The following is a 14,620-nucleotide window of genomic DNA, read 5'->3' on the forward strand; positions in this document are numbered from 1 at the left end:
GAAGCATGCAGGAGTAAGTGTTTATGTAGTTGTTATATAGTAGTATAGTTATACTGTTGATTGAAAAATATACTCCAATAGGTCCTAGGTCCTTTGTTCTGCAAATAATTCATAGGGACATAGAAAGAAGAGTTAGAACTTTGATCCCCTTGTGCCTGTTCCACCATTCAATGAGGTCATATAGCCACCCCTTATCCCTTAATACCTTTGGACAACAAAAATCCATCAATTTTAAAATTTACAATTGATCTAGCATCAATTGCTAATTGTTAGAGAGAGTTCCAGATTTCTACCACCCTTTGGTTGTGTTTCATGATTTCACTCCTGAAAGGTGTGACACTTTTTTATGCTCTGCTCCTTCGTCTTCGATTTGGAAACCAGCAGAAATAATTTCTCTCCATCTGTTTGTTCCCTCCTATCTATTGCCCTCTTTTCTATCTGGATGACATATTGTTATAGCGTCCATTATGACAATTTGTTAAATGGTCCAACTGCTTAATGTTACTTGGGATAGTGAAACACGGGAGAAACTGTTCCAGATAATTTATGTGTATTATTTCTTTCTTACTAAGTGTAGAAGACACAAATTACATACCAGGAAAAGATGGTAGCCAAAGGGCTAATTAGAGTGGGAACTTAAAGTGATTAATATCAGCAGAGGAAATGTTTTAGAGAAACTTAAAGGACTAAATGCCGACCAATCCCCAGGGCCTGATGGCCTATATCCTTGGGTTCTAAAATAGATAGCTGCAGAGATGCACTGGTTACAATTTTCCAAAACTCCCTAGATTTTAGAATGGTCCAGTGGATTGGAAGTTAGCAAATCTAACACTGCTAGTCGAGAAAGAAGGGAGAAAGAAAACAGCCTGACATCGGTCATTGGGACAAAGATAAAATCTATTAAGGAATCTACTGTTATGTCTTAACAATGCACTGAGAAAATCATATTATGATCAGAGTCAAAATGGTTTTACAAAAGAGAAATCCTGTTAAATTTATTAGTTTTTGAGGATGTAACTAGCAGGATAAAGGGAAGTCAGTAAATGTAATATACTTGGATTTCTAAAAGGCATTTGATATGGTGCCACGCAAAAGGTTAATGGGCAAAATAAAGGCTCATAGGGTAATATATTATCATGGATGATTGGTTAATGGATAGGATGCAGAGAGTTGGGATAAATAGAGTATTTTCAGGTTGGCAGGCTGTAACTAGTGCTGGGGCTTCAGCTGTTTTATCTATATTAATGACTTAGATGAAGAGAGAGAATAATGTTTGCTGACGACACAAAGCTGGGTGAGAATGTAAGCTGTGTGCAGGACAAAGAGATGCTGCAAAGAAACAGAGATAGGTTAAGTGAGTGGGCAACAAGGTGACAAATGGAAGTGTAAGGATATTCACTTTGGTGATATGAATAGAAAAGCAGAATATTTTTAAATGGCTTGAAACTTTGAAATATTGATGTCCAGAGATACTTGGACACACTTATATAAGTTAACAGGTAGATACAGCAAGCAATTAGGAAAACAAATGGCATGTGGCCATTATTTCAAGGCAATTGGATAGAAGAATAAATAAGTCTTTCTACAATTGTAGAGCACTTTTGTAAGACCACATCTGGATTAGCGTTTGCAGTTTTGGTCTCCATAGCAACAACAAATGTTTATATAGTACCTTTAATATCTGGAGTGAATTCTTTGCATGAATCATTCATGTCAGAGCAGTTGTCAGCTTGCAGTCAGGTTGATCAACTAAATTTTAAGCAGGATTTCATCGATCACCATATGATCCTTTCACAAAGTCCGTTGCTAAATATTGCTAAAGCTGCAATATTAATGACCATGATATACGTTTCTGAACTCATCCTTGGCATCAAGGAGCCCTTCCAGGACATTGCTGCAAGAGTTCATCAGAGTGGTGTCTTAGGCCCAGCTATTTTCCGCTGTTTCATCAATGACCTTCCCTCCATCATAAGATCAGAAGTGGGGGTGTTCGCACAATGTGCAGCACCATTCGCAACTCCTCAGATACTGAAGCAGTCCATGTCTCTATGCAGCAAGATTTGGACAACATTCAAGCTTGGGCTGATAAGTGGCAAGTAACACTGAGCCACACAAGTGCCAGGCAACAACTATCTCCAATAAGAGAGAATCTAACCATCTCCCCTTGACAGGCAATGGCATTACTATCACTGAATCCCCCCTATCAACATCCTGGGAGTTACCATTGACCAGAAGTTGAACTGGAACAGCTACAAGAGCAGGTCAGAGGCTAGGAATTCTGCAGCAAGTAACTTACCTCCTGACTCCCAGAGTCTGTCCACCATCTACAAGGCACAAGTCAGGAGTATGATGGAATACTCTCCAGTTGCCTGGATGAATGCATCTCCAACAACACTCCAGAAGCTTGACACCATCCAGGACAAAGCAGCCCTCTTGATTGGTACTCCATCCGCCACCTTAAACATTCACCCCTTCCGCCACCAGTGCACAGTGAAGCGGAATGTACCATCTACAAGATGCAATGCAGCAAATCACCAAGGCTCCTTCTACAGCATCTTTGAAACTCAATCTCTACCAGCTAGAAGGACAAAGGCAGCAGAAGCATAGGAACACCACCACCTGCAAGTTCCAATCCAAGCCACATACTGTTCTGACTTGGAACTATACTGCCGTTCCTTCACCGTCACTGGATCAAAATCCTGGAACTCCCTTCTGTGCACTGTGGGTATTGCTACACTATCAACATCCTGGGGGTTACCATTGACCTGAAACTAAACTGGAACAGCCATATAAATACTGTGACTACAGGAGCAGGTCACAGGGTATACCTATACCTCATTGACTGTAGCGGTTCAAGAAGGTAGCTCACCATCACCTTCTCAAGGGTAACTAGGGATAGGCAACAAATGCTGGCCTAGTCAGTGATGCCCAAATCCTATGAAGGAAGAAGAAAAACATATCCACTTCATTCTTCCACTAGTCACTTAGTTCAGACTCTGAGAACATCAAAGGGTAATCATATCCTGACAATTTACACTTGCTTTCTGCCATTTCCCTCAATAGCCACTAGGATTTTAGTTTTCTGTCTGAAAAATGTTCTTAGTTTCTGACCCTCACCTTTAGGTAAACCATCTACTGTTACTCTGTAATAGACAGATAGCCAGACAGAACTGGACCCAATCTTTACATACCTTTATAAACTTTTATTTGCTGACATATAAGTAACCTACATGCACCTCCTAACCCATATGCTACAGTTTCAGTCTGTTCCTCTTTATGATAGGATATGTGAATCCCCAGTTAATGTCCACTATCTGTATATAATTAAACACAATTAATTTGCAATTAACATACACTGCCTTTTCTTGATATCACGTGAATATCACTCAGAAGAATCCGGAGAAGGATCATCCACTCAGCACTTCTGGCTGAAGATGGTTGCAAATGCTTAAGTCTTGTTTTTGTAGTCAGCTGCAAGTTTCCACTATCATTGAGGGTGGACATGTTTATGCAGCATCGTTCTCCCATAAATTGTTAAATTGTCTACTACAATTAAGGACTGGATGTGGCAGCACTCCAGAGCTTTGATCTGACCCATTGTTCGTGGGAATGCTTGGCTCTGTGTAAAGCATGCTGCCTCCACTGTTTATCATGTAGTCCTGTGTTGTGGCTTCACCATGTTGGCACCTCAGTTTTAGGTATGCCTGGTGCTGAACCTGACATGATTATCTACATTCCTAATTTAACTAAGGTCGATGATAATGGTACAGTGAGTGTTATACCTAGCCATGAACTTACAGATGTGGAGGAATAAAATTCTGCTGCCGCTGATGGCCCACAGCACCTAATAATGCCCAAATTTTTAGCTGCTAGATCTTTTCTTCATCTATCCTCTTAGCACGGTGGTAGAACCATATGACAAAATGGAGGGTAGCCTGAGTGTGAAGACAGATCTTTGTCTCCACAAGGACTGTGTGGTGGTCACTCCTACTACTACTGTTATGCAACTGTGATGGGTAGATTGTTGAGGAAGAGGTCAAATGGTATTTTCCTTCATGTTGGTTCTCTCAACACTGGTCATTGGCCCAGTCTTGCAGCTATATCCTTTAGGACTCAGTCAGTAGTAATAGCACTTTTTGTGATGTAAATTGAATTGCCCCACCCACAGTATCTTCTGTATTCTTGTTACCAAGTGCTTCTTCCAAACCATGCACAACATGAAGGTGTACAGATTTATCAATTAATGATGATAGATGGTAATCAGCAGGTGGTTTCCAAGTTCATGTTTGACCTGACACAAGACTTCATGGGATTTGGAATCAATATTCGAGGCCTTCAATGGCTACTGCTGTTTGACTGTATACCACCGTGCCACCACTTCTGGTGGGTCTGCCCTGCTGGTGGGACAGGAAATACCCAAAGATAGTGATGGAGGAGTCTGGGATAGGTATGATTCTATGAGTATGAATATATGAGGCTGTTGCTTGATTACTCTGTGACCAGGTGTGCCAACTTTGGCATGAGGCCTCAGGTGTTTTTATTCCTTCTTCGAGTAGTGCTGTCAAGGTCAGTATTGCCCATCCCTAATTGGCCTTGAGAAGGTGGAGCCACCTTCTTGAACCACTGCAGTCCAAGTGGTGCAGGTACATCCACAGTGCTTTTATGGATGGAGTTCCAAGATTTTGACCCAGTGTTACAGGGCTGGATGAGCCTTCGTCATGTCCTATGCCTAGATTGCTGCTGGTTGATTCAGCTGGTTTATTCTTATTGTTACTGCTCCATCTGAACCACTTCCTCACCACTGGTGGTCAGGTTTCAGACACCCACCACCACCCCTCTGGGATTGGGAACCAATCCTCCTGGGCTCAGGGATCAGACTCCACCTGGGATTGAATCACCCAGCAGCCCACTCCTGGGGTCAGAGATTGGACTCTGACCCTGACCCCTAGTGTTGTAGATTGGATCTACCTGCTCCTTTGGCTTATTCCTGAGTCTGCTCCACATGACAGGTCAATCGGGCTGACTTCTGGACTATGAAGCTGTCAAGTAGAAAAGATGGATTTCCCAATCCAGAACTTCACCCTTCCTTCCCTTTTCATGCCTGCATAAACTTCACCTAATAATATCCAGGCCACTGTATCATTTTATAGATGGAGAAAATCACACCATGGTACTGCATAGTATTTTTAAATTCAGTTGCAGAAACCTCCTAATATATGCAGGTGGGAAAATTTGGCTAGGAGTTGAGGTAGAATAAAGGAGGATATCATTGAGTGAAGGTCTCTTTTTTTTATAAAAAGTATACTCTGCTATATTGGTTTACTGACCAGACCTATTTCCCAGTCAATGGCCACAATTTTATGCCCCCTCCTCTCTCCACTGAGCATAGGCTGGCAGGTGGGACGGACATAAAATCAGGTGGGTTAGTGGCGGGGGAGTGTGCTGTGCCAGTCATCTTGCTGCTCCACTGGGATTTCACAGTGATGGAATAGGTGTTGGGCTACCTGGTTGCCCTCGGCCCAGTTGAGGCCCTGAAGGGCCCCTTCTCAAGCTAAGCGGCTGAGGGCTCAGGGGACTTCTGTTTGGGCATGCTGTTGTCAATGGAGGCCTTTCCCCAGCCAAATGGGCTGCCCCTACGTGTCCTCCCCTCCTCGTCTATTCTGACCTCCTCCATGGTTCCTCATTGGGGCCTGACTGCAGTCCCAGCAGTAGCCACCGCTCCTGGTGGCACTTCTGGGATGAGTGTGTTGCCAGCCTTCTTATTGGCTGGCAGCTCTTGGAGGCGTGATATTCTCCCACATAGGGCTTCTAACTGCCTGACAACCGTAAAATCTGGTCATGATTTCCTGGGTTAATGGAGCCAGGCTTGCCCCTGACTTTTCAGCTGGTGGGTGGGGCTACCGTCTTTGCAAAAAATTCAGCCCATGTTCAGCAGCTGTCATCACTATTTCATTACAGGAGAAATTCATAAACTCATGTATCAGGCAAAATAGTGAGCATGTGCATTCAGTCAGTTAAAATAAGTCACATACTTGAGATAATATTATCGCCTAAGCATGGGTAAGTCGAGGTCATGTGGGAAGTTCAAATTGAAAAAGTTTCAAACTCAAAACCAAATTCAAACTCGCCTATTTCTGCTTTTAAACGAAAGTGGGCTGGGTAACCAATTTGCTTTCAGGAGGTAGGTTGATAATTGAAAACTTGAGGTTGCATGCTTCCATTTTAACATGCTTTTTAACGAAGGTCAGCTGGGTTTGCCTGGTCTCAAGAAACCTGGCTGGTAAAAGGAGGCGAGAAGGGCTGGGCACCTAATATAAATGCCTCTATAGCACTGTCTGTGACAGGAGGAGTAGAGGGGATCCCTTAGCCCAACAAAAGTTATCCTGTCAATCACCTCTGCAGCCTGTCCATCCCCACCACTTGCCCGATCTTCAACTTCTCCAACTCCTGCAATCGCCAACCATGCTGTTCTCCCCTGCTGGGATCTTGCTCTACCACCAACCCCTTCCCCCACGTGGTCCATGATCTACCTGCTCTCCACTGTGACCATTAACTTGAGCCTAGACCATGTTCCCCACCACTGCATCTACCTGCTCCTTCGCTCATTCTTCTGCTGCAAATTTACCTGCCTGACCAACAGCCCGGAAAAAAAAGCTGTTCTACAGTTTTTAAAACTGAAGATCATTTAGGAAACCTATACTTCAAAATTTTCTGTCCATAACCCATCTCCACTGCTCAATAAATATCGGGCCATTGTATTTTTTTTAAAAAACTAGTTCACCATGCTATATTCATCAAGTAAAATGAGGATATGAAGCTGGACTGAAAAATAGATATGAGAATGACAGAAAATGACAATCAAAACTAGTCACTTATAGTTGCATACACAAGACAATACATTTCTACCATTTTATTTTCCTTAGCCAAGAATTTGTATATCAATAAAGAGTGCAAACGGTTCAAAAATAATTATGCAATTCTCATTATACAATTGACAATTACAGCACTACACTGGTTAAATGGAGATGGTATTGTACATAAAGTGCCTTTGTTGAATAAAGCATAGTCAATCACAAAAGAGAGAAACAAATCAACATCATCAGACAAGCTTTAATTATCAAATTCAATTACCATAATGGCCATGTATTTGCCACTGAAATTCTTTTAGATTCTATTATTTAAAGTGCTGCAGATGAGAAATTTTCATATTTTTATGAAATATCATAAGACATTTTGTGATGAACTCTGTTTCTGGTTATCATTTCTTTCTCCCGGGAAAAATTACTGGTTTACATGTGGTTTGATTGACAGAAAGTGCATTTTCGTAAATAATATATAAAGTGCAAAAATATACTTTTTAAAACGATAGTCAAAATCTACTCTCATTAGTCCCAGCACCCACATTTAATAGGCTAAAATACTACCCTTTTTTACAAATTCTACATAAAATGACATTTAACAAATTAACAAAGCCTGACTGTAATGATTTATACACTCTTAAATGAACCAGTGGATTGCTCAACTGTTATGTTTATGTTTGAATAAACATGGTTTATAATGAAGAAGAAAACAAGATGTTTGTTTTTAAAACTAGATTACGTGTTTAGTTGCAACAAATGAGATCCAACTATTTTAATTTGTAACCAGAAACAGATTTCACAAAACCGTCCAAAGGATTAGCCTAACTTGAACTTCAAGCAACCCAAAACATCTTCTAAACAACAGCACATAAAAATGGCCCTAAATTAGCACTGGAGGATGGCTAAATCCAGAACACCAACTGTCGTGTTGATCAATGCAATATGACGGGGTCATGAAAGGAGAGAGGTTAAATGTTCATGAGATAACAAATCTTACATTGTACTGTGCATTGAAAGTTAAAAATCATTAAGGTTTGTCACTAAATCTGCAGAAACTTTACCATTTCATTGATGCAGGCTAAATCCCAAGTTTCAAGGCTTCTGAACTGATGTTAGTACATCATCTGATAGCTTGTGCACTGCCTTCATTTTGTACTCTCAACAGCATTTGTTAAGCAGAGTTATATTTAAATGCATTGGTTACAAAAGTTTAAACATTAACTCAAGCTTGAAGTGCCTGTATATGTATAATATGCATATACATAAAGTACTGAATATAGAAATCTTGTGTTAACAGTAACTGCATTACTTGAATATTGCATAGTCACAGTTACTGAACACCACCATAAATAGGCTAGTGAAAGGATCAAAATATATTACTGTAAAAAAATGTTACCAATAATCATTTGAGTCTGGGTCCCAACTCTGAAAATATTTAAGCCTAGAAATTAGGGTGATATTAAAAGAAGAAATGTTAATTCATATAACACTCATCCACAGCATGTCCCAAAAGGCTTCACTTTTAAAACGTAGTCACTGTTACTTTTTGGTAAATGCAGCATCCAATACACACACAGCAAGTCCCACAGATAGCAATAATATCAGTTATTCTATCTCAATGATATTGGTTGAATTCGTGGATACCAGAAATTTTCTCCTACTCTTTCTCAGATATTGCCATGGGACTTTTAATGTCCACTTGGAAAAACACACTTAGAGCCCCAGTTTAACGTCTCATTCGTAAGGTAGTATCTCTGATCATGCAGTATGCCCTCAGTACTGCAATGAAATGCCATCCTACATGTGCTCGAGTCCCTAAAGTGACGTACAAGATTAGTGTGTCCACATGCCTTTTTATCTGTCCACTTCTTTAAAGGGGTGTTAGAATCAACAATAGAATCAACAATTGTGAGGCTGTATACTTTTTGAAAGCAGTACCCCCATATCTTGCTACGTGAATAAGGTTGGAAATTGAAGCACCGATGATAAATTATTTATGTAAAACATGATTTTGAAATGGGGGCAGAATTGATTTTGACCAGTTTATCTCAAGTTTCAAATCAATTTTATTTTACCTGCTCTAGTTTTTAAAAAGCTATTACAACCCCTCCATTGCAGGCCCATTGTCAGCTTAGAGGCCAGCAACTGAATTATTCCCAGATCTCTAGTTGCAAACCTAAATTATCCAATAAAATACTCAATGACAAATCCAATTGAATTTTTTATCTTCTAAAGGAAAGTTCTTCAGTATAGGCTTTATGTACCAATTCGGTATTTGATAGATTGACCAGAATCAACATGACATCTTCCTTATAGAACCAAAGTGCTGAATATAAAATTCCACTTGTTAAATTTTTTAATCCAAAATATTAAAAATATCACTGACTATATAAATTCGGTCAACAGAAGTCTGTATAACAATAAAGCCAGGCTGCAGAATTAGGCTTTTTTGTTTCTCTTTTCATGGTATTCAAGGAAAAGGTAAATTTTGATGAATTGTGGAATGACGGAATTGTGCCTTGTCCCAAGCTCAGTTAGAAAATTTACCAATAAGATCATCCAAGATTAGTCAACAAATTAATACCTACCCAAATATCTTTAGAGGGATTATAGAAATATAGATTACACTTCAATCCACTCGGACACCTAGGACCTGTTAATTAATTGGCCACCTTAGCACTTTTACATACAGAGCCCTAATCTAGTAGATTTACTTGCTATTTTATTTCAGCGCTGGATGTAACAGGGAAAATGTGTGTTGTCATCTGATGTTCTTAAAATTTAAATATGTACTTTTAAAAAAAAAGTTAAGTATTCTCTAAGGCGCTGCTTAAAGTGGGATTAACCAGGGTGAAAGAAAGAATTAACAGATTATCGTCTTAGTTATGGTTCAAATATGTCCTTGGTAGAACGGACATTATTAGATACAGACACAATAACATATTAAATAAGTATGAATTTCAGAAATGGATTGCATAATTTCAACAATCTACCCAGCATAAAATTAATTTAACACAGCAACGAGATTGGTTACTGTGGGATTCACTGACCTACAATTGCGCAAATTGTAATTTTGTTCCAACCACAAAATTATTTTCAGAGTCAGGCCCATTATCTAAATGAAACAATGCAATGTGTGTAAAAAGAATAATTTTTAAAGTGTTGTAAATCAAATTTAATTGTTAATGTGATTTAAACTAAGTTTTAATAGGTTTCTTTTCACCTTTGAATCTGCAGTTCAATAAGGCAGAGAGTGCAGTAAAGATTGTTTTTCTTTGTAATTAAAACAGTACAAGCGTGGATTAATAATCTCAACTGTGAAATGTGTCTCTACTAGGCTTTCTTTGAACATTCTACTTGAATGCATGAATCAAAGAGGCTTCAAATAGGATTAGATTTTATAATATCTAAAATACTGCAAATATTTTCAAAATGGGTACTTTACTTCCTTAGCAGTTCAATTTGCTGCAATGTCCTGGGAGAAGCTGATTACTGATTGTCAGTTTCTGCGCACAAGTCTTTAAAAAATATTTGTTAAACATCTGACTTTCAGATTTGGCAATACATGTCAGTTAACACATTTTTAAAGCTAATTGTTAACAACTCAGATTAACAAGACAGAATTAGTTTCCATGCTGTTATTTCAAGGCATAAAGATTATAGTCAGACAACACACACAATAGGTGGCCCATTATACCAAATAACGCAAATCAAATCAGTTCCTTCAATAACTAGATTATTAAACGTTGAAAGGTGCAGTTCTATTTCACTTTTTTTCATTCTTCCTTTGCTGCACTTAGTTCGATATTCACAAGATCATATTTATGAGGTTTGGCTCTTTTTTTTTGGGAACAACTGTTGTAAATAAGCTTGTAGCTTGTGTTTGTTTTGTTGTTCACAAGTGGTCTGTATGTTTATTCTCCAGCCCTGAAAGAAGGCTTAATGGCCTCCCAGTAGGTTTGAGAGAAAGCCTGACTTGCCATCTTTGGCTTGTTGACTTGCTGCTTGGCCCTGATCCAGTCCTAATTCGCTCTCAATTTGTTCCAACTCAGACTCATCAAGCAACTCAAAGTCATCGGCCTCTTCGGTGTCAGTCTCTTCGCCTGAGTTAAGCTGTGGTGGCATGGTCAAGTTGCTTTCAATGGCCTGCAACTGGCCTTTCACAGCAGATGACACTGCAGCAGCAATGACATCTGTTGCCATAGTGCTGATCAGGTTGAAGCTCTGCTCAGTGGACAAGTTTAGGGAAAGTCCAGTAACAGCAGTTCCTGTGTGTATGCCTTCCTGATATGAATCTGCTTCATTAGATTCTAGAGTGGGAATTGGAGGAGTAGGGATGCCAATGCTTGAGTCATCATCATCATCTATTGTTCCCTTATTATCTATAGAAGGGAATTCTGGAAGATCTCTGGCAAATGCTTCCTCATGATCACTTGGACGATCTAGATCTGAATTAAAGATTAAAACATGGGAGAATAAAAAAATGACGCTAATATCATTATACTATTTGTAGGCAATTAGGGATGGGCACAAATGCTGGCCTTGCCAGTGATGCTCATGTCCCGTGAAAGAATACAAAAGCATTTTATCACATTGTTTTTAAACTGTTGGAAGAGGAGAAAATCAAACTTGCTTTAAGCACAGTAAACCAAGTTTAAAACTTAGTCACCAAAAATTAGTATGAAAACAAAAAATATCCATTTAAAATTAAATAATAGCAGACAAAAAGAAAAAAGCTAATGTTTAGAGAGGCAGTATCTAGTGGGAGAGGAGGAGAACACCTAATTCCAAGAAAGGAACTTAATGGAATTTTTCTTAGATGGATTTTCCCCACAGCGAATGATGGACTGTTGCTAAAAATACCACGATTTAAAACACTTGCACTTCCTTAGGATTCGACAAGCATTACGAGATTAAATAGCCAACCTGCCAATATACAATTCCATTTGTGTAGCTAGTCACTATAATTCTCCAGCAATAGTTGGCTACACCCATGCACAATTGTGAACTTAGGCATTCTAAGACACTTCAAAATGTGTTCCTAACGCCTGCTAACCATTGAATAAGCATGGTTTGGCTCCACCCTTTCAAAATTTTCAGCAAATTTCCATAGAAAATGTCTCCAAAGACAAAATACTATCCTCAAATTTGTGGCACCTCCTCTTCTCCAGAATATTTGCTAAAATCATATTGCATATAAAAACTTGTTCCTTATTTGCATATCTTCAATGAAATCAAAAATTCAGCATACCATCCGAGGCATCTGTCTGTGGGGTATGACCTTCTGACAGGTTAAAGGTTCCATTTTCTGTCCATGTTTCTGAAGGTTCGGTATCAGAAATACATAGCTCTTTGCCTGCTCCAGAGCTGCTTATCTATAGAACAAGGTAGAAATAGCACAACATATCAAGGTTACTGTAACATGTTCATAACTCTTCAGTTCATTTCCTCTCATGCGTACAATTGTGGCCCAGCTGACTGCTTTTAGGTCCTCGTTCTCACTTTCAAACCTGTGTTGGCCTTTCCCCTCCATCCTAAATTACAGAAACCCACACTGTACCCTATGTTCCTCGAAGACTGGTTTAATCATCATTGCCCAGTCAACCAGTGTTTGACTCAGCTGGTCTCCTGAACTCACTACCTAATTTACCTACTCTCTTTCAAAAGTCCCCTGAAAATGCTTCTCCTCATTCTTTATGCTTTGAATCCACCACTTTATTTCCACTTTTGCCTCTTGCTTGGGAGTTCACTTTCTACTTCTGCCAAACACATCTTTCTCTATGTGAACAGTAATATGTAAATTTAAGCTGCTGGTGCTGTTCTGTATGAAATACAGCTACAGTTAACAAATGGGAAATGGAGTATTTGTATCAGGAAAATGCTCTTGCAATTCTTTTGATAATTTAGATCTATGACATTGACAAACACTGAGTGGGGAGAATTTTCTCCCCATTGGGAGGGGGGAGGGGGGGGGGGAATTGGGCGGGAGTGATCAGCTGTGCCCTGCCATTTTACATGGGTGGGCCAATTAAGACCTGCCAGCGTGACACGCACCCGGAAGCACTGAGCGTTCCCTGTGTGGGTGGGTGGAGTAGGCCGAGTTGGGGCCTGCGCTCTTTCACGCATGCGCAGAAGAGCGCAGAAGGCATGGATCTGCCTCAGGGAGATTAGTTTGAATTTTTTAAATTTTAATAAAGAGAAAAAAAAAGATTTATGACATGTACCCTCATTTTTTTTTAATGGGACATGTCAATGAATTTCACTAAAAAATTTTTTTAAACTTTAAAAACCTTCATGAAGCTTCATCCCGCCCGTGGATGAGGTTTCATGATAAATGCGAAAGCCACCTGGGCTCTTTGCCTGCCCACCAACCTTAAGGTTAGACGGGCAGCTCTGTTAATTGTTTTAACTGGTTTTTAAATGGCCTTAATAGGCCTTTGACAGTTCGGCAGGCGCACAGCCGACTCCAGTGCGTACCCGCCAAACTGAGGATTTGAATGTCAGGACATCAGACGTCACCGCGCATCATTTTACGCCTCGGGACGCCAACCCGAAGATTCTGGCCTTGCTATTTTTTAATACTAATGCTGTCTTGAGCTCATACTTTTCTAGTCAATAATTTCTAATAAACCATGCTGGTATCAGTCAGAGTCAGAGTCAACATGCCATCGAAAGAGGCTATTCGGCCAATCAAGTTCACTCCACCTCTTTCTCAGTCTCAACCCTCAACTATAACCACAAAGACCTGCAAGTTTATTTCACTCAAGCACCGATCCAATATACTTTTGAAATCACTGATCATCTCCGCTTCTATCACCCTCATTGGCAGCAAATTCCAGGTCATTACCCTGCTCTGGAAAAAAAGTTCCTCCTCACATACGCCCTGCATCTCTTGCCCAAAATCTTAAACCTGTGTCCCATGGTCCTTGCACCATCAGTTAATGGGCACAGCTTTTCTTTGTCTACCTTATCGAAACTTGTCATAACCTTGTACAGCTCTATCAAATCTCCCTTCAACCTCCTTTGCTCCAAGACGAATAATCCAAGAATAGTAACTTCTCTTTAGATCTGAAGGGTCATTCAGACTCAAAACGTCAACTCTGTTTCTCTCTCCACAGATGCTTTCACACCTGCTGAGTTTTTCCACCACTTTGTTTTTATTTAAGAATAATCCCAGCTTCACCAAATTGACCTTGTAGCTAAAGTCTCTCATCCCCGAAAGCTATCTGGTAAACCTTCTCTGCCCTCTCCCAAGGGTCCTCCCATCCTTCCTAAAGTGTGGTGACCAGAGCTAGATCCAACACTCTGGTTGTGGCCAAACAGAATTTTATTAAGGTTCATTATAACTTATCTGCTTTTGTACTCAATACCTTTACGAAGCCCAAGATCCCATATGCTTTACAAACAACCCTCTCAATATGTCCTGCCACCTTCAAAAATCCATGCACATCAACTCTTTGATATCTCTGCACACTCTTTTGAACGGTGCAATTAAGTCGATATTGCCTCCCCCATCCCTGCTGCCAAAATGTGTTACCTCATACTTCTCTGTATTAAATTTCATTCGCCACTTGTTTGTCCATTCTACTAGTCTGTTTATTGGTATCATCCCTATTGCCTGCCACACCTACAATCATCATATGAATGGTGGAGCAGATTTGACAGACATTATGGTCTTCTCCTACTCCTATTTCTCCTGCTCCTATTTCTTCCGCTCCTACGTACAAGTTCGGTACCATTGAGAAATTTTACCATGGGTG

The 14,620-nt window shown here is 39.9% G+C and overlaps 1 protein-coding gene across 4 annotated transcripts in view; it reads right to left on the reverse strand.

Moving 5' to 3' along the window:
* Positions 1 to 6,895: 6,895 nt before the first annotated feature.
* The window catches only part of retreg1 (reticulophagy regulator 1), a 154,323-nt gene continuing 146,598 nt past the window's right edge, over positions 6,896 to 14,620 (reverse strand). For all 4 annotated transcript variants that reach the window (XM_041184059.1, XM_041184061.1, XM_041184060.1 and 1 more), the window contains 2 exons: positions 12,112 to 12,235; positions 6,896 to 11,308 (listed from right to left, as the gene is read on the reverse strand). In XM_041184059.1, the coding sequence (XP_041039993.1) occupies positions 10,800 to 11,308; positions 12,112 to 12,235 (633 nt within the window). In that variant the 3' untranslated portion in view covers positions 6,896 to 10,799. The remainder of the gene's footprint in view (positions 11,309 to 12,111; positions 12,236 to 14,620) is intronic.

The sequence above is a fragment of the Carcharodon carcharias genome, chromosome 3, assembly GCF_017639515.1.
Source record: "Carcharodon carcharias isolate sCarCar2 chromosome 3, sCarCar2.pri, whole genome shotgun sequence".
In the NCBI taxonomy this organism is placed as follows: domain Eukaryota; kingdom Metazoa; phylum Chordata; class Chondrichthyes; order Lamniformes; family Lamnidae; genus Carcharodon; species Carcharodon carcharias.